General features: G+C 40.9%; 1 protein-coding gene across 1 annotated transcript; it reads left to right on the top strand.

Moving 5' to 3' along the window:
- Nucleotides 1-398: 398 nt before the first annotated feature.
- On the top strand, nt 399-25,007 carry LOC110568931 (calcium-binding tyrosine phosphorylation-regulated protein-like). The gene is given in 7 exon segments (XM_021673897.2): nt 399-454; nt 3,794-3,965; nt 4,057-4,110; nt 23,744-24,460; nt 24,463-24,767; nt 24,769-24,907; nt 24,910-25,007. Coding segments are annotated over 6 exon segments (1,461 nt in total). The 5' UTR covers nt 399-454; nt 3,794-3,817.
- The last annotated feature ends 308 nt before the right edge of the window (nt 25,008-25,315 follow it).

Below are 25,315 nucleotides of genomic sequence, written 5' to 3'. Positions count from 1 at the left end.
GTCACGGAAGAGAGCTACAGTTTTGGGGGCCGGGGGCAGTGTGTGAAATGGCGAGGCAGCGACAGCAAGACAGCACCGGCATAAATCTATTTCCTTCCAAACCAGCTTTAATTTTAGGCTTAACGACCAAAGACGGAGAGGCATCGCCTTGAGCTACTCCTGGCCGTTTGTTTGGAAATAAATTCACCTAAATCCCTTCAGATTTAGCCAGAAAAGAGGAACTATGCCTCGCTCGCCGGCCACATTACGGCCTTCCTCGCTTTCAGCTTCCCATTGACTGCAGCTGCTGTGGCCCCGCCCCCTTGCGTGCGTGCCGGCCTTTGTGGCGCGGAGCTCTGTGACGCACGCCCTGACCCGCCTCCGGGGATATAAAAAGGCCGCAAGGATCAGGTTTCCTCAGGAGCCGTCCGCAAGCGGGCAATGGGGGACTTTTAAGAACGCAGCCGGAAAGAAGGTGGGGAGAGTCTGGGCAAAAGTTGCAACCTGCGGCCTTGGAGACAGTTCTGCCTCAGGCCGTCTCGCGTAACTGGAGAGTTCATGGGAGCCCCAAGCAAAGGGTCCTCGGAGTTGGGGGCCTGTGGGGCGGCACCGCCCACACCGGGGAGTGCAGCCAGCGGATTGCCCGCGCTGTGGTGGCGCTCCCGAATCGGGACCTCGGCGGGACCGTCGCCTGCCTCCTGAACGGGTGCAGGCGAAACGAGCACTCCTAGCCTCCTACATCTCACTCCCCTCTCTCCCAAAGAGACCAAACCAAGTGCAAAACGAGGAGCAGTGACACAGCTGGGGCCCACACACCGGAGGTTTTTTTTTTTTTTTTTTTTTTTTTTTTGACGGAGTCTCGCTTTAGGGAGGAGTTGGAGAGAGCGGTTTCCTTTACCTGTGCTTCCCACGTTCCCGCTGGCTTCCTGAAAGGCATCGTGTTTCTTGCTTACGGCGTGACCCTTGTGGCAGTGGGCGCAGGGACATTTGCAGTTGAGCAAGGGAGGGTTTACTTGTGCTAGTGTTGAACCAGTATTGTTGATAGGAGAGATCTGGGGAGAATATTAAGCTGTCGTTCTTAACCCTAATAGTGTTTGTGACGATTTTACCCGTTGATTTTTCTCAGCTAGCTCGGTATCGTTCTTTGCGAAATGAACTGTACGATGTTTAGCGTCCCTGGCCCCACACGTTCCCAAAATCGGAGTGAGAACTAGGATAGGGTAGCATGGAGTGCATGGCCGCTGTCCCCACTGTTGGTAGCACCAACTGCTGACTCCTGAAAGGTTGTTGGCGCCATCGTGGTTTCTGGGAGTCTTTCAGAACGGTCTGTCTACTCACCTTGGGTACTTAAAGAAAATTATACATGATATATATGAGTGCTGCCTGTGCCCGTTAGCATTTAGCATGTGGGCCTGCCGAAGCCCCACGTTCGATTTTTAAAAAAATTATTTGTTTTTGTGAGTACGTCGTAGGTGTGTGTGTATATATATATATATAGGGTACATGAGATGTCTTAATTTAGGCATACAATGTTAATCACATTATGGGGAATGGGGCATCTGTCCCCTCAAGCTTTTATCCTTTGTGTTACAGACAATCCAGTTACGCTCTATTTTAAATGTACAGTTATCTTCTTGACTATAGTTACCCTGTTGTGCTGTCACACAGTAGGTTTTATTCATTTTTTATACCCATTAACCAACCCCGCTTTCCCCCTCCCCCACCTAGGCCCCCACTACCCTTCCCAACTGGTAACCATCCTTCTACTCTCTGTCCATGGGTTCAATCGTTTCGATTTTTAGCTACCACAAATAAGAGACCATGTAATGTTTTTCTTTATGTGCCTCACTTATTTCACTTAAGGTAATAATCTCCAGTTCCATCCACTTAGTTGCAAATGACAGGATCTCATTCTTTTTTAATGGCTGAATAGTACTCCATTGTATGTACCACATTTGCTTTATCCATTCATCTGTTGATGGACACTTAGGTTGCTTCCAAATCTTAGCTATTGTTAACAGTGCTGCAACAAACATGGGAGTGCAGGTATCTCTTCAGTGTATGATTTCCATTCTTTTGGGTATATATCCAGAAGTGCGATTGCTGGATCACTTCTGATTTTTTTTTTTTTTTTTAGACGTAGTTTCGCTCTTGTTACCCAGGCTAAAGTGCAATGGCGCGATCTCGGCTCACTGCAACCTCCGCCTCCCAGGTTCAAGCAATTCTGCCTCAGCCTCCCAAGTAGCTGGAACTACAGGCGCACGCCACCATGCCCAGCTAATTTTTGTATTTTAAAAAAATTAAGAGACGGGGTTTCACCATGTTGACCAGGATGGTCTCGATCTCTTGACCTCGTGATCCACCCGCCTCGGCCTCCCAAAGTGCTGGGATTATAGGCGTGAGCCACCGCGCCCGGCCTGATTTTTTAAAGATGGTTTAATTCAGTAAATCTGTCGAATGATACTGTGAAAGGAAGTTTTCATTAAAGGTGTGCTTTGGCCAAACAAATTCATTTTGTCCTGACCTTTGGGAAGATGAGATGTGCTTTTAAGTATTCAACATTTTGCTATGAGATATTAGTTACTTTATAATAGAAGCTGGGCCCTTCTATAATTGTTGTAACTAAACTGTGCCACTTAGCCCCATGAAACTCATTTACTGTAGGGATGTTGTTGAGGACATGGTTCATTATATCACACCATTTGCTTTATAAGGACTCCAGGGAGAAATTTCTCCTGGGTTTCAGTATCCAGAATAGCTGTGGTTCTCCCAAGCAACTGATTTTTCACCTCAGGAAACCTGAATCATTTAACCACCTGTTTCCTATTTGGTGATGGCAGCTTGGTAGCTCAGGGACAGATTTGATATCCATCTTTATCAAACTAAAGCACTGTGGCATGCACTGGAGTACTAACTTCACCTGTACTTTCATCCTGTTTTTCCTGTCAGTTTTCCCCTCAATTTAGGGATTTTCTTAAATATTTAATTTTGTTCTTTAGAAGCCTGAGATATTTTAGAAGGAGTCAGAACACATACACCCTGATACAGTTTAAAAGGTGGCAGTCTCTGCAACTCTGAGAATTACAGATTGGTCTGTGCAATACATTTGATACTACTTAAAAGGCAGAAAGGGAAACATAAGAGAAAATTTGGACAGAGGGTAAGGGAGATACGAGAAAAGAAAAGTACAAATGACAGTGGGTGGTAAAATAATGCCACAAATAAATTATACCCACTCTGATTAATGTTAAAAACAAACTTATTCCTGCAGGTATGAAGCAGGGTGGAAAAAAAAATTTAAACCTAAAAAATGCACACTTAAAGATAAGCAACATGTCTGAGGATCTGTTTAGAAAAATAAGGAAAAAAGATATTTTCTTAAAGAAAAAAACTGTCTTGTAACATTTGATTAATATAAGTACAGAAGGGCCAGTGCCTGTGTGGTTTGGAAGGACTTGTTTAGAAACATACATGAAATGTTAACTGCACAAAATATTCACTGAATTTTAGAGCAGGTTTTGTTTTTTGTTCGTTTTTAATGTCCTCAGGGTCTTGGCAGAGCTTTTCCTGTGGCTTTCTATAATGGTACTAGATTGCTCATCTGCACTTAGTAAGCTATTGGTAGTAGAGTTGTGGTTTTGTTTTTTTTTTAACTACCATGAAGAATTAGTCCATTTTACTAAAATGAATGCCTAAATATTAGATCTAAAGTTAATAATTTTAATAGGAGATAATTTATTCTTGAAAAGTATAGTTAACTCATAAGAACTATTTTAGTAAAATTATTTATAAGACTGTTTTTTTTTCATTCTAGTTGAGTTACAGACATCCTGCCAAAATGATTTCTTCCACGTCCAGATTTGGCATACCCTATGGCCTCAAGACTCTACTCGAAGGAATTAGCAGAGCCACTATCAAAAGCAACCCATCAAACATCAACCAGTTTGCAGTAGTTTATTTTAAAGAACTTGCTAGGTATAGAGAAGGTTTGTTATTCCTTTATATGTTTGCTACTTTGAAAAAGAAAACATGTTAAGTTGGGAATTTTATGTATCTGTATTTCCTGTATTCTTTCAGGGAATACTTCTCTGGATATAAAGGATCTGGTTAAACAGTTTCATCAGATGAAAGGTAAGTACCACAAGTAGCAGTAGTTTTAATAAGGATATTTATAAATTATTGCATCATTACTAGCATTCAGACTCAAGAATGGTGCCCACAAATTATTTTATGTTTAATCACATTCATCCTTTTTAAAAAAAAATTATTATTTTTTTAGAGATGTGCTCTGTCACCCAGGCTGGAGTGCAGTGGTGCACCATCATAGCTCACTGCAGCCTGGGTCCAAGGGATCCTCCTGTCTTAGCCTCCCAAGTAGCTTGAACTGCACTTGTGAGTCACCATGTCCAACTAATTTTTAAAAAATTTTTGGCTGGGTGCAGTGGCTAATGCCTCTAATCCAGCACTCTGGGAGGCCCAGGCATGTGGATCATGAGGTCAGGAGATCGAGACCATCCTGGCCAACATGGTGAAACCCTGTCTCTACTAAAATACAAAAAACTAGCCAGGCATGGTGGTGTGCCCCTGTGGTCCCAGCTATTTGGGAGGCTAAGGCAGGGGAATCGCTTGAACCTGGAAGGCGGAGGTTGCAGTGAGCCGAGATCATGCCACTGAACTCCAACCTGGTGACAGAGCAAGACTCCGTCTCAAAAAAATTTTTTTTTTTTTTTTTTTGATAACGACAGGGTCTTGCCTTGAATTCCTGGATGCAAGTACTTCTCCTGCTGCAGCCTCCCAAAGTGCTGGTATTACAGGTGTGAGGAGAATTTGATTTTATGAGATTACTTAGGGAGGTTGTATAAATACTTGTGTTAGAAGTTTTTTTTGTTTTTTTTTTGTTTTTTGTGATGGAGTCTCTCTCTGTTGCCCAGGCTGAAGTGCAGTGATGTGATCTCAGCTCACTGCAACCTCTGACCCCGGGTTCAAGCGATTCTCCCACCTCAGCCTCCCAAGTAGCTGGGACTCCAGGCATGTGCCACCACACCTGGCTAATTTTTGTATTTTTAGTAGAGACGGGTTTTCGGCATGTTGGCCAGGCTGGTCTTGACCTCCTGGCCTCAAGTGTTCTGCCCGCCTCAGCCTCCGAAAGTGCTAGGATTACAGGGGTGAGCCACCGTGCCTAGCTCAGATAGTTATTTAAAGCAAAGGCCAACCACCCATTTTCTCCCTAATGATGTAATTGCAGTCCAGGCTGGAGGACGGGAGATAGTTAGGTATCTCTGACCACACTTTTTGCTCAAATAGTGTCTCTGTTTATAGAGAGGTTTTTCATGGATAGTGGTCACCTCCAGCACATCTCAGACACTGTGACACAGTCCTGTGTATTTGCTTAGAAGAAATTTGTGTTTGGTGTGTATATATGTAAATGTCTAATATCTATTGTGAACATGACAGTATGAAACTCAGTCGACAGAGAAGCAATGAAAAAGTCGGGGAGAAATGAGGCAAAGTTTACATAGTGAAAATTTGGGAAGATCACTGTAAACAAAAGAAGATATAATGGTCAGATCCCATGGACAGATGTACACATCTAAAAGAATGGCAAGAAAAAGCTTTTCACAGAATTTTGTGAAGAAGGCATATGGAGACTCCTTGCTAGTGTGGGAAATAATGAATTCTTAGAATGATCATAGAGAAAAAAGGATTCAGTGAGTTGTTAGCTACTTCTATACTGTCACTTTGGTGATGTTAATAGATATCCAAGGTAGAGAGAAATTATGGAGTACGAACTAGGAAAATCTTAGAGGAAAAATCTTAACGAGGACAATTGAGGCTTTGGGTCTGCAGTGAAAGAGATACTCAAGATCCAGAATAGCAAGGATCAGCATTTGAAGGGGCAAGAGAATGAAGCATTATGGTTCAGGAATATTTTCTCATCTAGTCTGGCTGCTTTCCTGCCGGACCTGATGGCATTCTCGGTTCAGCACAGGAAATGGGTCTGGGACTTGCTTACCATGATCAGGATATACAGACAAGTAAAAGAGCATTAATTCTTTTCCCTGGCCATGAGTCTGGTTTCTTTGTTAGTCAGGGTTATTACTGTCTGCGTACTTGTATCCTCTATACCAGGCACTATTTGAAAGTATTGGGAGTGTGCAGGCTTGCTGTTTGAGAACCGTGATTCAGTGAATCTTTATGGTGGAAGGTAATTAACTGGTTGCTTTTGAATTTGTTTACTGAAGGATTTATCCACCGTTCAGCTTAGCAAGTGGACTAAACAAATTAGATTCTGGTCTAGGCAGGTTAATATCTTTGAATCTCAGGGTTCAAAATTAACAGACTAACAAAGTTAATGGAGCAGTCATCCTTTAATGGAGATAAAGGAGATACTGCCAGTTTTCTCCTCAAATAATTAAAGATATCGAGGAGGCTGACATGGTATCAGTAATCCTGAAAGCAAGTTCATAGTATAGTTGTAGAAATAGATTACTCTTTAGGCAATAGAGTAGAAATGAACATTGCTTGTTGTAGTTTACTAGGAAGATGGGAAGGTATGATCAGGAAAAATAAAAGTTCAGTGCTACCATTTGGCTTAGTTGTTCAGTTTGGCTCATTTGTCTGTCTTTTATTATCCCAAATGGTTTCTTACTGGATAATAAATAATCCATTAACTTAGGTCCTGTCATAGACTGTGTGAGTTCACCTACATCCAGGAAAGCATTACTCTGGGCTAAAGAGGTACTATCTAGTAATATACAGGCAAGGATCCTACTTTGTAGAGCATATCCTCCCCTGAGTGACACCCTGCTACTGGTTTAATTCCCCAACTGCTATTCCTGTAGAAGCTCTGGGTAAATTTGGTTGCATGGTTGGTCAGTTCTCCACAATAAAAATGTAGGCCAAGCACGGTGGCCCACACCTGTAATCCTAGCACTTTGGGAGGCCGAGGCGGGCGGATTGCCTGAGCACAGGAGTTTGAAACCAGCCTAGGCAACGCGGTGAAACCTTGTCTCTACTAAAAATACAAAAATTAGCTGGGCGTGGCAGTGTGCACCTATAGTCCCAGTGACTCAGGAGGCTGAGGCAGAAGAATTGCTTGAACCCGGAAAGGCGGAGGTTGCATTGAGCCAAGATCGGGCCATTGCACTCCAGCCTGGGTGACAGAGTGAGACTCCATCTCCAAAAAAAAAAAAAATGTAGGTATAACAGGTAGTATCTTTTCTTTCATTAAATAGAACTTTCCCCTTTGTGGATCCCAGTTTTAAACAACAATGCTGTTACCTATAATACCCTACATGCTGTGTTGGCCCCAAGGATAGAGGCCCTCTCAGACTTTGACTTGCAAGGCGGGGAAACGAAGTATCCTTTGAGGACTAAGTGAGATGACCCTTATTCTGGTCTGTCAGTCTCTTCAGCAGGAAGCTAGATCAGCCTAAAGACAGCACTAGATGTTAGAACTTGGTGACGTGGGCAAGAACTGACTGTCATCCCTGGTGCACTGGTACTCCCTCATCTCTCAGATATCACATTTGAGCATGAAAGATGTGTTTCCTAAGAGTGCTCTGTGGGGATGTTGTATCCTGCAAAGTTACTCCTAAACTGGTGAGTCTGCTGCCTAGCAGCATTACTACCAAGCTGCCTGTATGTGTGGAAAGCACGGAGATAAGAAGATCCCTGCCTGTATCATTTGCTTTTGTTGAATACTTCATTCTGGAATTTTTTCCTAGAAAGAGCCCCAGTTTTGGTAGGCCTTGTCATAAGACTTGATCACAGGACCACAGCATAGTGTTTACCCATTTTCCCAGTAGCTTCAAGACTTCATGCACAGTCAGGTAATACAGAAGGTAAGAGAAGAATAAGACATGGGAGCAAGTTGTTTTTTCATCTTTTTCCCCCTTTTCCAGAGCCTGGTGTCTTTAGGATGGTCCCTGGCTCTATCCAGAGCCATGTTCATTGTGTCATTTTGCTCACATGCCCATCTCCAAAACAGCTCATCCTTTGAAGCTCTTTCTTGGATCGTCTTCTTAAGGTTTTTCTAGTTTTGTTAAACATATGCACACTACCATGTGAATCAATGAAAGCTCTCCATTTTTCAAGCTTTTCAGGAGAGTTTCTTACATTAATCCAAATAAATCTTTAATTGATAGGATTTTAGAAACTCAGGCAATACTTTAAGGCAGGAGAGTCATTCCTTTAAATCCACCAGTTAGTATGTGCCAGGAAAAGAAGGGGAATAGAATTAATATTTATTAACTGTTTTGTCCTAGACACTTATATTATGTCAATTCAAACAAGATAAATTACATCATTGCAATTTTACTCAAGAGAAATCTGAGGCTTAAGAGTGATTTAAAAACTTCTAAGCTTCTAAATATTAAGAAATAGAGTTAGAATGTGAACTCCTTGGTAGTATGGTTCATATTCTTCCCACTCTAGAATATATTACATTCTAGGAACCCTCTGGAAAAATCTTAGATCCTCAAACTCAAGGAGTGAAGGGAGAGGAATTTGAGTTCCCTTTTCCACATATTGTCTCCCGCTATTTCACTTCTCCCCACCACCCCGCTACCTTTTTATGTGGAACCTGAAGCCCAGATGGTGCTGATTCTGATCTTCTCATCACTCAGTGAAGATGGCAGTGGTTTCTCATCACCACTATTATCTCTCAGCCCTGAAAGCCAAATTGAGTCTGTTTCCAGTGTCATCCCTGTCTGATCTCACAGAGATAGGAAATAGCCACCTCTTTTGAAGAATCAAGGAGACCTAGCCTACCTGGATCCCTTAGTTATCTTGTGAACTTTTCTAAGTGATCCTGGACACTCTTGGCTTGGCCACACGAGAATAATTATAGTCAGAAACTGCTGCTGATCATTGGGCCCAATTGCAATTACTGTGCAGCACCAAAGGAGTTATGCATATCATCATTGTATTGAAATATTCATATTGAGCTTTTAGGTTCTTATGCCAATGCTTTTATTATGCCTTATTTCGATAGTTGGTTACACATACTTGTAACTATCCATTCATAATTAAACAAGGGATATATATGTATTTCAGGCTTATCCATACTAAAGTTTGTGAGGCTCTGGAACTATTCTGCAACCTTCTTGGGCATTTTTTCAAGTACAGCTATCCTGATTCCCTAAACAGGGATGGGTATTATGCCAAAATGCCCCTTTTATTTCTTGAAGTCTTGCATTTACCTAAGCAGGGTGGTGATAATTTGTACCAAGGTAAGAATTTCATTAAGCTTAGAAAAAGTTTGATCACATGATGATAGTGGGAGAGGGGCTTTGGTCCTTCATACTTTTCCATTGTGGTCAGATTAATCAGTTGGGGAATAGTTTAGATGAAAGAAGGCCAAATAAATCAATGAGCAAATGGTATAGACAAGAATTTCAGAATATCAGACTAAGGGAATAAGGGACTGGACGGGAAGCAGATACGGCCAATCAGTAAAGCTAAACAGGAAACCAGAATCAAGACATAAGGGAAGGACATCTTGACTTTTAGCTTTATAGGCTGGATATATCACTCTGTTCTAATCTGGAAGCTCTGATAGCTCCCTATTATCCACAAAATCCAAACTCTTCAGTGTTGTAGGGATACTTTGAAAAGTATTAAATTCGTATACTTGATTTCACATAATTATTCCAAACTCGTCAGTGTTATAGGGATACTCTGAAAAATACTAAACTAGTATACTTAGATTTCACATACCTCCTGATTATTCCTTTTTGCTCTGTTGATATCTACCCATTGAAGCATTCATTGAGTTTAGAGGAAAGGCAAATAAAGCTTGGAGCAAGAAAGTCATTCAGTTTTGAGTTTTCAAAGTTCATAATAAGGAAGCTAACAATTTGGAATCTTGCAAGAGCCTGTTTCTGTTGAGAGGGAATGATTTTCTTGAAATTTCCAGAGCTGGATTTTAAAAACCAAAGCTAGCAGAATCAAATTTTTACTTTACATAAGCAATAGAGGAGTAAAAGAAATAGGATATAATAAGGTCAGTTCCTGCTGTAAAGGAAAGGGAAATGGAAAGTCCTTCTAGGCAGTGGGGTTGTGGTACTGGGGTGTGGCTAGAGCCTAAAAAGTGCTAGGTGAGATAGAAACTGGGGATAAGTAAGGTAGGTATAGATTCTCTGATCAGAATTCCCTAAAACCGGCTGGTCACGGTGGCTCACGCCTGTAATCCCAGCACTTTGGGAGGCCAAGGTGGAGGGATCATGAGGTCAAGAGGTTGAGACAATCCTGGCCAACATGGTGAAAACTCATCTCTACTAAAAATACAAAAATTAGCTGGGTGTGGTGGTGGGCACTTGTAGTCTCAGCTACTCAGGAGGCTGAGGCAGGAGAATTGCTTGAACCCAGGAGGTGGAGGTTGCTGTGAGCCAAGAATGCACCCTGCACATCATGGTGACAGAGTGAGACCCCATCTTAAAAATTTTTTTTTTCTAAAACCTGAACAGAAGGCTTGTTCTTTGCTTTCCTAGGTGCTATCTAGAAGAATCCATGTCTCAGAGAAGCCATGTGGTTCACATGGCCTGCATTTAGCATGACATATGCCACATTCAGTACCTAGACTGTACTTGTCATGTGCCAGCATTTTGTAAATATCTGTTCAATAAGAGAATTGCGTATTGAAGCAATAGGCTGGAAATAATGGAGGGTCATTTCTCAAATGGGCCTGAGATACTACTGATTTCCTGTGGCCTATGTGGGTTTTTTGTTTTGTTTTGTTTTGTTTTTGTTTTTGCTGGAATGCAGTGGCACGATCTCAGCTCACTGCAACCTCCGCCTCCCAGGTTCAAGTGATTCTCCTGCCTAAGCCTCCCGAGTAGCTGGGATTACAGGCACATGCCACCAGACCTGGCTAATTTTTGTATTTTTAGTAGGGATGGGGTTTTGCCATGTTGGCCAGGCTGGTCTAGAACTCCTGACCTCAGGTGATCCGCCCGGCTCAGCCTTCAAAAGTGCTGGGATTACAGGCGTGAGCCACCACACCTGGCCACCGTGTATGGTTTTTAGTGAGTCTTGATATTTTTGGATTATCCCAATGAGAGTGATGACGAGCATGGAATCAGGATGGGAAAAGGTGACATGAGCAGAGAGCAATAGCACATAACATCCAAGCTGAGAATAAAATAAAAATTGGCAGGACCCTAGGTGCTACAGAGGACTAAATTAGGAAGGAGATCTGCCAGTCTTTTAGTTAGATAAACAGGGCACACTTTCCACAAAATGGAAACATTTTGAGCAATGAATGCAGTAATGTCAGAGACCAACACCCAGAGGGCAGGGCACGATGGCTCACGCCTGTAATCCCAGCCTTTGGGAGGCCAAGCCCAGGAGTTCAAGACCAGCTCAGGCAACAAACAAAAGAAAACAGAAGAAAAACACCAGAAACCAGTTATGCCTCTACCAGAGGTAATGGAGAGCCAGCATAAAAGGATATGTGGATCAGAGACAGAGCTTACTCCAGCACTCAGATTTCCTGTTTTGAAGGAGGAGAACCTTTGATAAAGGAACAATAGCCCAAAAGACTCATTAACCAAAAGAGACTTTTAAACTACAAGGGACAGATTTTTAAACTAAGATCAAGTTCTGCCATTGGAAAATGAGCTAAATTTTAATGCAAGATGAGAGCAGTTAAAATAATACTTTCTGGCATATCTAAGTCACAGTATGTACATTTTTACCCCTTTACAACAGCATGGCATGCAAAGCTTTCTATGATTTCAGTCTACCTTACCTTTGCAATCATCTGTCTCATTTCATAGACCTCATATGCCATATATTTAGATAATCTGTCATCTCCTGAAATGTGAAATTTCAAATCATTTGATTTTTGGCTTATGTTCCTTCTCTTTCCAAGAGTTCCTTTCACTCCTTTTTTTACCTTTCAAATCCTACATATCCTTGAAGTCCAATCCATTATTTCATTTAACAAATATTTAAATTCCTGCTAATTTCCAGATGCTGTGCTAAGTGAAATTCAGCAGAGAGGGAGAGATTTTCATTTTAGTTATGATAGAGAAGTTAGTATTGGACTTACCCTCCTATTATAAATAGACATAAAAACTATACAAATTATATAAAACAAAGTCCAGTACCTAGATTCTTGGGAGAAAGGATTCCTAGAAATTCAGCCTACATTCACAGAGGCTTTCTTCCTGAGGACATTTTCAAATTCTTGTGCAGGGAAATATAGCCTAAGCATCACTGAAATATATACGGGAGAGGTGACAGAGAAGCAGAATTTGGGTCTTCCAGTGTGGCTGGGATGTGAGTGACAGTACCAGAAAGGAGGCATTATCAGAAAAGGACCTCCAAAAGTTTGCAAAAAAAATTTCCCTTGGGTTTTTTTCCAGCTCCTAAGCTCCTCATGTGTAAAGTAAGGCTTGATGAGGTTTAGCAGAAAAGAGCCATTGGGAGACTGAAAGTTAAGTCAAAAGATCAAAACCGTTTAGTGTTAGGAGAGGCTTTGCAGGTTGGGCCCAGCCAAAAATAAAAGATTTTTGTGAAACCCTGGAAATTCAGTTGAGACCTCAGAAAGGTCATACACTATGAATAAAGACAATGTGCTGGGAGTAAGAACAAAGCAGAACTATGCCCACTTTAACAGAATTTATAATCAAATCTCCAGAGGATCAAATTGATTTGCCATTAGAACAAAATCAGTACCATGTATAAGAAAATAACAATCAGAGCCTCTACAATGTGTCATTTATAGTTTCCAGTATACAGTTAAATATTACTAGACATTTGGCCAGGCGCGGTGGCTCACACCTGTAATCCCAGCACTTTAGGAGGCCAAGGTGGGTGGATCATGAGGTCTGAAGTTCAAGACCAGCCTGGCGAAGATGGTGAAACCCTGTCTCTACTAAAAATACAAAAATTAACCGGGCGTGGTGGCGGGCACCTGTAATCCCAGCTACTCAGGAGGCTAAGGCAGGGAATTGCTTGAACCCGGGAGGCAGAGATTGCAGTGAGCCGAGATTGCGCCACTGCACTCCAACCTGGGCGACAGAGCAAGACTCCATCTCAAAAAAAAAATTACTAGACACTGAAAGGAGCAGGAAGAAGAGACTAATAAGGGCTAAAACATAACACACTCACTAGAAGCAGACCCACAGAATATCCAGATACTAGAATTACTACATGAAGTGGATGGAAAATAACCATGATTGATAATTTGAAAAGATGAAAAATAGATGAAAAGATGCAGAACTTCAATAGAGTTAGAAACTACAAAATAAGAAACATTTATTCCATAACTGCAAATTATAAAATTATATGGCTTTATTAGAAGACAGAATTAGGAAACTGAAAAATGGACCAACAGACAACAACTAAATTAAGGCAAAGAGAAAAATAGAAAAGAATGTAAGAGATGTATATGGGAGATTGTCCAAAAGTCTGTGTCCACCTGTAATTGTAGCTACTCAGGAGGCTGAGGCATGAGAATCACATGAACCTGGGAGGTGGAGGTTTCAGTGACCCAGGATTGCACCACTGTTCTGAAGCCTGGGCAACAGAGCAAGACCCTGTCTCAAAAAAAAAAAAAAAAAAAAAAAGTCTATGTCATTGCAGTCTTTTGAGAAGAGTATGGAAAAGTAGTAGTATTTGAGAGCGTAATGGCTGAGAATTTTCCCATTCTGAAAGACATTAGTTTACAGATTCAAGAAGTCTAGTGAACCCATGGCAGGATAAATCCAAAGAAAATGACACACAGGTACATCATAGCTAAACTGCTGAAAAAGGTAGACAAAATCTTGAGAGCAGGTGGAGGGGTAAAAGGGTACATTACTTTTCAGGGAAACAATAATAAGACAAATAGCTGATTTCTTAATAGAAACCATAGAAACCAAAGCCAATAGACAATGGAATGACATAAAGTGACCTAGAATGCCAACCTAGAATGAACATATACCCAGTGAATATATCCTTTAAAAAATGAATAAAGAAAGACATTCTCAGGCAGACAAAAACTGAGACAAATGCATTACCTGCTCTACAAGAAATGCTTTTAGAGAAGTTTATAAATGGGCATGGTGGTTCACGCCTGCAATCCCAGCATTTCAGGAGGCTGAGGTAGGAGGATCGCTTGAGGCCAGGAGTTTGAGACCAGCCTCAGCAACATAGTGAGAAATTTTCTGTCTCTACAGAAAATTTATTTAAAAATTGGCTGGACATGGTGACACACACCTGTAGTCCTGGATATTCAGGAGGCTGAAGCTGTACTCACACTACTGCACTTCAGCCTAGGTGACAGTGCAAAACCATGTCTCAAAAAGAAAATGTATAAGCAGACAAGGAATACAAGGGAACTTCCTAAATCTAGGAATGGGTACAAACACAAAAACTTACAGATGACAGTATACTCAATGGTGAATATTGAATGCCTTCCTCTCAAGAGTAGGACCAGGACAAAGATACCCAAAATCACTGTTTCTATTCAGCTTTGTACTCTAGGTTCTAATCAGTGCTATAAGGCAAACAAATTAAAAAAAAGGAAAGGCATATGAAGAAATAAAACTATTCACAGATGACATGACTATGATGTAGGAAATTGAAAATAATCCTCTTCCTCTTTTTCTTTTATTTATTTTATTTTTATTAATTTTTTTTTTTTTTAAAGAAAGAAAGAAAAAAAATGAGGAAGAAAAAGGAAGAGAAAGAGAGAGAGAGAGAATGGGAGTATTGCTTTCTTGCCCAGGCTAGAATGCAATTTAGTAATGGGTATTGAAAACCTCTTTTATACCAATAATTATACTTAATGATGTAGTCAGGAAGGAATAAGGGAAGAAAATAACAAACAGCCAACCAATATTTCATTTAAACCTATGAAATGCTATGCGATTACTGAGGAGTGATTTACTTCCAATTATGTAGTCACTTTTGGAATAGGTGTGAGGTGGTGATGTATGTTTTGTGTATTTGAAGTGGAGAGTTCTATAAATGTTTATTAAGTTTACTTGTTCCGGGTCTGAGTTAAGTCCTGAATGTCCTTGTTAATTTTCTGTCTCGTTGATCTATAGAATCGTTAGCTCTTCTTGTTAAATTGATCCTTTTGCCATTATGTAATATCCTTCTTTGCCTCTTTTGATCTTTGTTGCTTTAAAGTCTACTTTATCAGAGGTGAGAATTGCATCTCCTGCTTTTTGTTTATTTCTTTATTTTTACTCTTTGTTTGGGTGGTAAATCTTCCTCCTTCTCTTTGAGTCTTTGTGTATTATTGCATGTGAGATGGGTCTGGATGCAGCACACCGATGGGTTTTGGCTTTTTATCCAGTTAGAATATATATAAGTTTAATACTGGCATTTGATGCTAGCTGGCTGTTTTGCCCATTAGTTGGTGTAAATTTTTCATTGTGTTAATGCTCTTTGCTTTTTGATATATTTTTGGAAAGGCTGATATTGGTTGTTCCTTCATATGTATAGTGCTTCTTTCAGAAGCTCTTGTAAAGCAGGCCTGGTGGTGGTGAAGTCTCTAAGTACTTGTTTGTTCGCAAAAGATTTAGTTTTTCCTTCGCTCATAAAGCTTAGTTTGGCTGGATAGGAAATTCTGGGTTGAAAGTTCTTTTCCTTAAGGATGTTAAATATTGGTCCCCACTCTTTTCTGGCTTGTAGGGTTTCTGCTGAGAGATCTGCTGTAAGTCTGATAGATTTCTGTTTATGGGTAACCTGACCTTTCTCTCTGGCTGCCCTTAGTATTTTCTCCTTCATTTCAACCCTAATAAATCTGGCGATTATGTGCCTTGGGGTTGGTCTTGAAGAATATCTTTGTGGTGTTCTCTGTATTACCTGGAGTTGAATATTACCCTGCCTTGCTAGGTTAGGAAAGTTTTCCTGAATGATATCCTGAAGAGTATTTTCCAACTTGGATTCATTCTCTTCATCACATTCAGGTACACCTATCAAACGTAAATTAGGTCTTTTCACATAGTCCCATATTTCCTGGAGGCTTTGCTCATTCCTTTTTATCCTTTTTTCTCCAATCTTGTCTTCTCGTTTCATTTCACTGAGCTGGTCCTCGACTTCTGATATCCTTTCTTCTGCTTGATCAATTCGACTGTTTAAACTTGTGCATACTTCACGAAGTTCTCGTGTTGTTTTTCAGCTCCGTCAATTCACTTACATTCCTCTCTAAATTGTCCATTCTCATTAGCATTTCATCAAACCTTTTTTCAAGGTTCTTAGTTTCTTTGCATTGGGTTAGAACAAGTTCTTTTAATTCAGAAAAGTTTCTTATCACCCACATTTTGAAACCTGCTTCTGTTATTGGAACACACTCGTTCTCCATTAAGCCTTGTTCCGTTACTGATGAGGAATTGCGATCCCCTGTAGAGGGAGAGGCGCTCTGATTTTGAGTATTCTCTGCCTTTTTAGGCTGCTTTCTTCCCTTCATTATATATTTATCCCTCTGTCGTCTTTGTAATTACCGACTTTCTAACTAGGTCTCTGAGCGGACGTCCACCTTGTTGATTCCCAGCGCCGAAATCTGAGCAATCCACTGCGCCAGCCAAAACAGCGGTGTTAAGATTGATGGTGCTTTTCTGCCCGGGAATCTCCGGACTCTGCACCAAAAAATACCGCTCTAAGGCGCCAGCAAAACCACCGCGCCGGCCACAAGAGTCGCTCTGGCGACCCGTGGGGCTCCTCCGCTAGGAATCTCTTGGTCCGTGAGCAACAAATATTCGTCTGAAAGTGTGGCGTCCTCTCGTTCTCTGCGCTTTCACTGGGAGCTAGGTGCCCGAGCTGCTAGTGATCAGCCATCTTGGATCTCTCTCCCCCTCTTTTTAATCAGCCTTTTTTGTTTTTCCTTTTTACAGAGGAGAGGGTATATGGACACACCCCAGATGTTTATGGGCACAAAGTTTTAAAAAGTACAGATATATTATTTAGTAGCTGTAAATCTTAAGATAATGAATTCAACAAGTACCCAGACAGAATGGGCATTATGGAAGTCATAGAATAAAAAACAGATATGGTATCTAAAGAGCAGCACTTAACACAGTCCTCCTCTGTCATGTCTCTTTACTACTACAAATTTATGCCTCATATCAGTTAAGAAAGCTTTCAGCTGCAAGTGAAAGAAAACCAATTAAGAGTAACTTTAAGAAAACAACATATCTAAAAAGGTGTTCATTCTGCCCCTAATATAATTTAATAATAAGCATCACATATCTAGGCACTCTGCTGTGTCATTATTAGGATGTTTTTTACATGTCCCTTCATGCTACTGCTCCAGGTGTTATGCCTATGTTTACTTCAGGAAGAAGGAGAAAGTGGAAAAAAAAAAAAAAAGGAGAAAGTGGTAGCACTAGTGACATTTGTTTTTTTCATTAAGAAAAGAAAATTTTTGCAAGTCTTCCAGCAGACTTCTACTTCTGTCCCACAGGCCAAAGGAGGCTGATAAAGTTTACGGTAAGGGAGATCAGAATTGTCCCATGCATCGCAGGACTTCTAGCATCCCTCGTCCTGGCTTCTAAATTACTGGTGCCTCCCAGATATTGAAATAAATTAAAATGTCTCCTCTACATCTATAAGTACTCTCAGTGGAAGGGGGGATACTACTATCCCTTGAGAACCAATGTTTCATTAGTGATATATCACCTGGGGCTGGGTACATTGCTGCCCCTGATCTAGCTAAGATTCTCTTGGCAAAGAATAAGGGAGGGAATGTCTGCTATTCCACCCACCCTGCTTTAATTATTTGCTCTTAAGTGAAGTTGGGAGAGATGAGGTTTGGTAAAAATGTTGGGGGCGGGGGTGTGCTGGCAGTGATGAGGTGAGGGAGATAGAAACAGAACCAGAAGAGAAGAGGAAAGGATGAAGCCAAAGAGATGCCAAACTGCATTTGGTGTTGCTCCCTGTGGCACAGAGAAGTTTGATGGTAGCGCTGGAGAACCAAGAGGAGAGTGAAGGAAGAGGGGCGTGGCATGGGAGAGAGATGGGAGAGATTACCTAGGATATGCTGAATGGCATTCTCCCTCAAACTGGCCATGCCATCTTTTGCTTTCCACCTCCTACAGTCCAAATTACTAGCCACTTTCACACCTGCTCCTCATTTCTAAAGCTTAACCAAAATCACCTAAAAGCTGTCAATACATATTTCAGTCACTGTATTGACCACATTGGCATATAATCAATCATCTGTCTGTCTCTCTATCCTTAATTGGACTGAGATACATATACTAGTACAACTGATTGTTGAACGAAGAAAGAATGGAAGGAAGGGAAAGGAGGAAGAGGGGAGAAAAGAAACCACCTACTTTATAGTCTCTGGCATTTTCATTCCATTAAGTTCAACACAGACTAGTTGGAATCTTCTGTTTTAAACTCTTAAAAGACTATGTACCATACATATTCCTGATTTTAAGCACTCTTTCCACTTCCCACCTCTAATTCTTACACAGCCTCTCATATATCGTGTTAGGCCCTGCTGCTTATACACTTCTGGTCTTTGGATAACCTTCCAGATTTCCCATTCCATGCCAGAATATGCCCTTTTCCTTATGCTTCTTGGGCAGTTATGTACCCTAGTACCCTGACTCTCCATGTGAGTTGTGCCTATTTCAAAAAATACTGTATGCTTGGAATATATCTCTTTATCTTATTGGTTTCATGGAAAATCAGGATTCTGCAAAGAATTTTAAAGTTAACCAATTTGAGTCATTTTATTATACTTAGAAAGGAACTTCTTTACAAGAAGGAATGCCTTTAGTTATGTTCCTAATTCTTAGTGTGTATAGTTGTGTCAGCTTTAAGTAGAACCAGATCACCGAAGTCATGGTGGGTTAATCTTCATGAGGTTGATAAGATCAACCTTTAGCAAATCTAGGCTACAACTTTAAGAAATTCTTTTCCAACCAACATAATCGCAAGGTTACAAGTCAGCATTGTTATAAGTATTTAAAGCAGACATTAAAACATTAGAGAAAAGCTCTTTACCCTTCTTAATAAATAATCACATGAACTCAATATAGACGTACATTAGATGTGTATGGTAACTAGTAAGTATATAATTGCCAACATTCTTTCAAGGTATTCCAAATATTCCAAACAAAGCCAAATGGCTGGTCTAGTGTTTGCATTTTTTTATTAGACAGAGTCTAGCTCTGTTGCACAGCCTAGAGTGCAGTGGCATGATCTCAGCTCACTGCAGCTTCTGCTTCCTGGGCTCAAGCAATTCTCCTGCCTCAGCCTCCTTAGTACCTGGGATTTCAGGCATATGCCACTGTGCCTAGCTAATTTTTGTAATCTTAGTAGAGACAGAGTTTTACCATGTTGGCCAGGCTGGTCTCCAACTCCTGGCCTCAAGTGATCCGCCTACCTCAGCCTCCCAGAGTGCTGGGATTACAGGTGTGAGCCACTACACCCGACCTAGTGTTTGCATTTTTAAAAACACTATAAAAGTTTAAGGCATCTGGTATCAGTTTTTTTAACTGAAAAAATCCATGAGTATATAACACACATATATATAAAGAAAAAACATCCTGTATTTTACCACCGAGTTTACGAAATAGCCAATTTCATTTTAATCAAAACTGAATTAAAGATATTTGAGATTTATAGCTTTTAAGCTGAATTAAAGATATTTGAGATTTAGAGCTTTTAATTTGATACCACATTTTCCAAACTTTTCTGTATCTCTTTTTAACTGGGTATTGATTCATTCTTTCCCTGTTTATATGTGATTTACAGTTTATTCAGTGTTTTCAGATGCATTATTTCACTTAATGTCCACAGAAACTCCCTGAAGTCAGAGTTATAGTCCCCAATTTGCAAATGAGGAGGTCTGAAGCTCAGAACACTTGACTTAATCATGCAGCTATTAAATCTCAGAGCGAGGACTGGAACCTAGGTTTTCTCATTAACTTTTTTACTATGAGAAAATTTGCAGGGAAGAAAACAATATCATAAATTCCCTGATAGAGTACTAAGGATTCATAATTATATAATGCTTTAGCTTTCCAAAATGGTGGTTATGAGGGATGTTTTTGTTCAATCACTTCTAGAGACAAAAATATTGAAAATATTGAGCTTTTTTAATTTTTTTTTTATTGCATTTTAGGTTTTGGGGTACATGTGAAAAACATGCAAGACTGTTGCATAGGTGCATACGTGGCAGTGTGATTTGCTGCCTTCCTCCCCTTCACCTATATGTGGCATTTCTCCCCATGCTATCTCTCCCCAACTCCCCACCCCCCGCTGTCCACCCCCACTCCGCCCCAACAGACCCCAGTGTATAGTGCTCCCCTCCCTGTGTCCATGTGTTCCCATTGTTCAACACCCGTCTATGAGTGAGAACATGTGATGTTTGATTTTGTGTTCTTGTGTCAGTTTGCTGAGAATGATGGTTTCCAGGTTCATCCATGTCCCTACAAAGGACGTGAACTCGTTTTTGATGGCTGCATAATATTCCATAGTGTATATGTGCCACATTTTTCCTGTCCAGTCTATCATCGATGGGCATTTGGGTTGGTTCCAGGTCTTTGCTATTGTAAACTGTGCTGCAATGAACATTCGTGTGCATGTGTCCTTATAGTAGAACGATTTATAATCCTTTGGATATATACCCAGTAATGGGATTGCTGGGTCAAATGGAATTTCTATTTCTAGGTCCTTGAGGAATCGCCACACTGTCTTCCACAATGGTTGAACTAATTTACATTCCCACCAACAGTGTAAAAGTGTTCCTATTTCTCCACATCCTCTCCAGCATCTGTTGTCTCCAGATTTTTTAATGATCACCGTTCTAACTGGCATGAGATGGTATCTCAATGTAGTTTTGATCTGCATTTCTCTAATGACCAGTGATGAGCATTTTTTTCATATGCTTGTTGGCCTCATGTATGTCTTCTTTTGCAAAGTATCTGTTCATATCCTTCGCCCATTTTTGAATGGGCTTGTTTTTTTCTTGTAAATCTGTTTTAGTTCGTTGTAAATTCTAAAAAATAGATCATTTTAATAATCTTCTAGACATAAGTTCAGGTACCGTGAACCTGTGAGAGAGACACTTTTAATTAAAAGGGCACGTGATCCTTTCCAGAGTTGCCTAAATCATATCACAAGCAAGCTGTCAGATAGGTCCAGTGTAGGCACTCTAGGGATTGCACTAATCCAGTTCCTAGATTGGCTGCGTTCTTGAAAATGCTCATGGTAAGTAAATCAGTGGTTGGGGAATTTAAGACCTTATTGGGGAAAATAGGAAGGCTTGAATTGGTGTGGGTGTGGGGAGGTCAATCTGGATAGGAGTTGGGCTTGGGTTTTCTTGTTGATTTCATTACCTTCACTGTACTACAGGCCTCAAGTCCTTCTAGAAGAGGGCTGTCAATACCTTTTGCTGAGGGTGGGGATGGGTGCCAGAGGGTATTTCTCAGCATCTGTGTTTCCCTCTCAGCTTTCAGCCTTCTCTGCCAATGCACCCCACAAAGGGCATCTCTCAAGCTCTTGCCCCCTCCCCTGGTGGCAGCCCAGTGTCTCTTGTTTCTCAGCGCTGGGCTGGTTGGCAGGGCAGGAGGTTCCCTGTTGTTCTGGCCTTAGGCCTAGGCTAGACCTGTGCACCTGGGCTTTGGACATGGGGTTTTCTCAGTGTTCCTACCCTCCGTCCATGTGGTAGCCAAACTCTACCTTCTATCTGTGGTCAGTCTTGGGCCAGTGTCTCCTGTCTCTGCTCTGATGGTAGGAAACCTCTCTCTGGCCTTCCACCCTACCTCCATCTTTTATTTGAGGGCTGTGGAAAATGTTTGCTAATGAGTGTGAACTTTCCTTGGGTCTGGAGTCCCAGGCAATCCCAGACTGACATCTAGTGCACCTTTGGCCTTTGCCAGTACATTAAGATAGAGCTGGTAGAACTTCGCAGAGCATACACAAGTTTCAATAGCTGAATAAAAAAAAAAAAAGATTATAGCTGGTACATTCTTAACAGCTGGTGTGAAGGCAGTGTATTCTTTCTGGGCCCTGCTACAGCTGAGACTGTTATGTCTCTCTTCTCTTTGGAGGGGTTGGTTCCTCTTTTGAAATCAGATTACTTGGTTACCTTTTGACTTCAGCTCTCTGCTGGACTCAAGAAAAGTTATGATTGTGTGGCTTATCTATCTGGCTTTTTCCTGTTGTTATGATGGGAACAATGTTTTTTGTAGCTTTCTATATTCTAAGCATAAGAGTAACTCTCCCAAGATCAGGCTTAAATAAGATTTTCCCCCTCCTCTGAACTCCCAAGATCTTTATTAGTACCAATTAGGTACTTGTACTTTTTAACCTATATTTGTTTATCTTATTTTCCCTATTAAATGTAAGCTATATGAGGTCTCATCTTAATAGTCTTTCTATCCTCAACAGTGCCTAAAACAGTCTTACATGTAGCACAAGCACTCAGTCTAATGTGTTGGTGGGTAAAAGGGCTTTCCTGAAAGGTGGATGGGAAAGTCCTGAAGAGGTGAATGATTAGGAAAATAAGGTTATTGTTTTAAGCAGAGGGAGGTAACGACAGATGTGGCTTTCTCTTTTTGAATCTTTCTCTGCATGTGAGCATTTGGTATAATGTCCATGTCCAGAATTAGAAATCTTAATTGAATTTGTAAAACATCAGCAGCCGATGTCAAAGGAGACACTGCAGGGCACTGCTTTTCGGAATGCAGCTGAACCTACTGAAAACACGTCTCCAGACAAAGTTTTTACTTGAGCCTAATATATTCTTGTGAAGCAAATTCTGCTTTTCCTGTAAATTTCATTAGAGAAATGCTTCCCAAAGGAAAATTCTTAGCAAGCAGATGTGAAAACTTTTGATGAGTAACGACTAAGGTAGTTAGGTGTGTGGGTGATGCACATAAAATATTACGGCAGTTTTCCAGCTCTAGGATTTTGTGTAATGTCATGAGCTGTTGTGTCCTTCCAACCCATGAGAATTTTCCTCATGCCTGAGGATTCACTTAAGTTCACACTTTCAGATCTAGGGATACCCTCCTTTTCCTCTTGGCTGGGTCAGTTGTCTGACTTTAGCTATATGATCACACATCACTGGCAGGTGCTACCATTTTTAGGTTACAATATGTGCCTTTCCTAAGGTAAAAAAAAAAAATCCTATAGTCCTCTGGCTTATCAATTCATTAAGTTAAACTTTATATACCAATTTGCTTAAACAGAGGAATCCCTTTATTAATATGCAGCATCTATGTCATTCCTAAGTTACTACACCAACAAAGATGAAAGTTGGTTTCCCTCTCACCCAACTTCTTCACTCAGTTTTGTGTAGAAGTTTGATCAGAAGCTTTTTCCATGGAGGTTTTCAGCTTCCTTATTTCTAGGCAAAAAGTTATGATCTTTCTCCTGATGCTGACCACCTTATGATGATATCTGATTATTAGTTTTGCCACTGCCCTGTTTAGTCACTTATTTCTAAGAAAATGAACTGAGGGTCTTGGAGTAGATAAGGACAGGTGTGTTTTGTTACCCACACTAAATTACAGATGTTGGAAAACAAAGCCAAAAACCATTTTGTATTATTTGTGTCTATACTGACATCTGAATGCTCAACCCATTATTGCTTTTTTTTCAGGCAGTGTGGGGGATAGAGATGGGGTCTCACTGTTATCCAGACTGGTCTTGAACTCCTAGGCTCAAGCGATCTCCCACCTCAGCCTTCCAAAGTGGTGGGATTACAGGCATGAGCCACCACACCCCTATTATTGCCTTCTTTAAAAATATTTTTTTGTGGACATAGATGCTAATTAACCCATCTGGTTGTGTGTTTTAGTACAGAAGTGGTCAGAAGGATCAATACGACCGAAAAAAGTAAAATGTTTAAAAGAACCAGAAAAAACATCTGTAGAATCTAAAGTACCTACACAGATGGAAAAATCTACAGACACAGAGGAGGACAATGTAACCGGAACAGGATATAGTGACAAAACCACCCAGTTTCCATCAACTTATGCTGAGCTAGGCGCTGAGCAAACTGAAGCAGTTCATGATTCTTCTCCCAAAGCAGCTAACCCTAAGACTACTACCCCACCCTCCTCACCACCTCCAACAGCTGTCTCACCAGAGTTTGCCTATGTCCCAGCTGACCCAGCTCAGTTTGCTGCTCAGATGTTAGGTAAAGTTTCATCTATTCATTCTGATCAATCTGATGTTTTAATGGTGGATGTGGCAACCAGTATGCCTGTTGTTATCAAGGAGGTGCCAAGCTCAGAGGCTGCTGAAGATTTCATGGTGGCTGCTCCTCTTGTGTATTCTGGAAAGGTACTAGAAGTACAGGTTCTGAGCCAAACATCTGTCCATGTAGATTTGGGTTCTCAATCATCTAAAGAAAATGAGGCTGAACTATCAACGGCTTCCTCAGTCCCCTTGCAGGATGAACAAGAACCTCCTGTTTATGATCAAGCTCCTGAGGTCCCTTTGCAGGCTGATACTGAGGTTATGTCAACTGTTCATATATCCTCTCTCTATAATGATGTGCCTGTGACTGAAGGAGTTATGTCGAGCAACTGCCAGAACAAATAGTTATCCCTTTCATTGATCAAGTTGCTTGTCTTAAAGAAAATGAGCAGTCACCACCACTTAGTCCCAAACCTATAGTAGAAAAGACAACCTCTGGCATGTCTAAAAAATCTGTAGAATCTATAAAACTTGCACAGTTGGAGGAGAATGAAAAATATCCCTCAGTATTTATGGAGGCAGAAGCAATAGCTCTGCTCTCAGACACATCTTTGAAAGGTCAGCCTGAGGTACCTGCAGAACCCTTGGATGCAGAGGGCACTATCAAAATAGGCTCTGAAAAAATCTCTGTGCTTTGAAGTGGTGATCACTTCAATAGTCTCTGACAATACTGGGCAGGAGGAGTCCGGGGAAAACGCTGCACCCCAGGAGATGGAAGGCAAACCTGTGCTCTCTGGGGAAGCTGCAGAAGCAGTGCACTCAGTACATCTGTAAAATCATCTAGTGGCCCCTTCCCTTCTTCTCCAGAAGGTCTTACTGCACCAGAAATTGAACCAGAAGGGGAAGCAACAGCTGAATAACGTTTGATGAAGCCAGGTAAGAAAATCAGATATTATTTCCATTACAAATAATTGCATTTCAGGTAGCCATCTATGTAGGCTCCTTGCAGATTGATCAGTCTTTATTTTCAGATTTTTTTTTTTTAAATGTCAAAGCTATGTAAAGGCTTTGTTGTATCTGAAATTCTAGTACTATGAGACAAATGATTTTAAAGTGAGTCCCCAAAGCCTGGCCTCAAAGTTTGGTCATCTAGCACTTTTATGTTATTCTTTTGGGTATATTATGTAGTCAACAACATTATAGCCTCTTGTCAGGTACAAAATATATT

Source organism: Aotus nancymaae, unplaced genomic scaffold (assembly GCF_030222135.1).
Source record: "Aotus nancymaae isolate 86718 unplaced genomic scaffold, 86718_ANA_hifiasm-v0.15.2.pri h1tg000020l, whole genome shotgun sequence".
Classification (NCBI taxonomy): domain Eukaryota; kingdom Metazoa; phylum Chordata; class Mammalia; order Primates; family Aotidae; genus Aotus; species Aotus nancymaae.
Note: the sequence above shows the minus strand (reverse complement) of the source record. Positions and strands in the feature narration are given on the sequence as shown.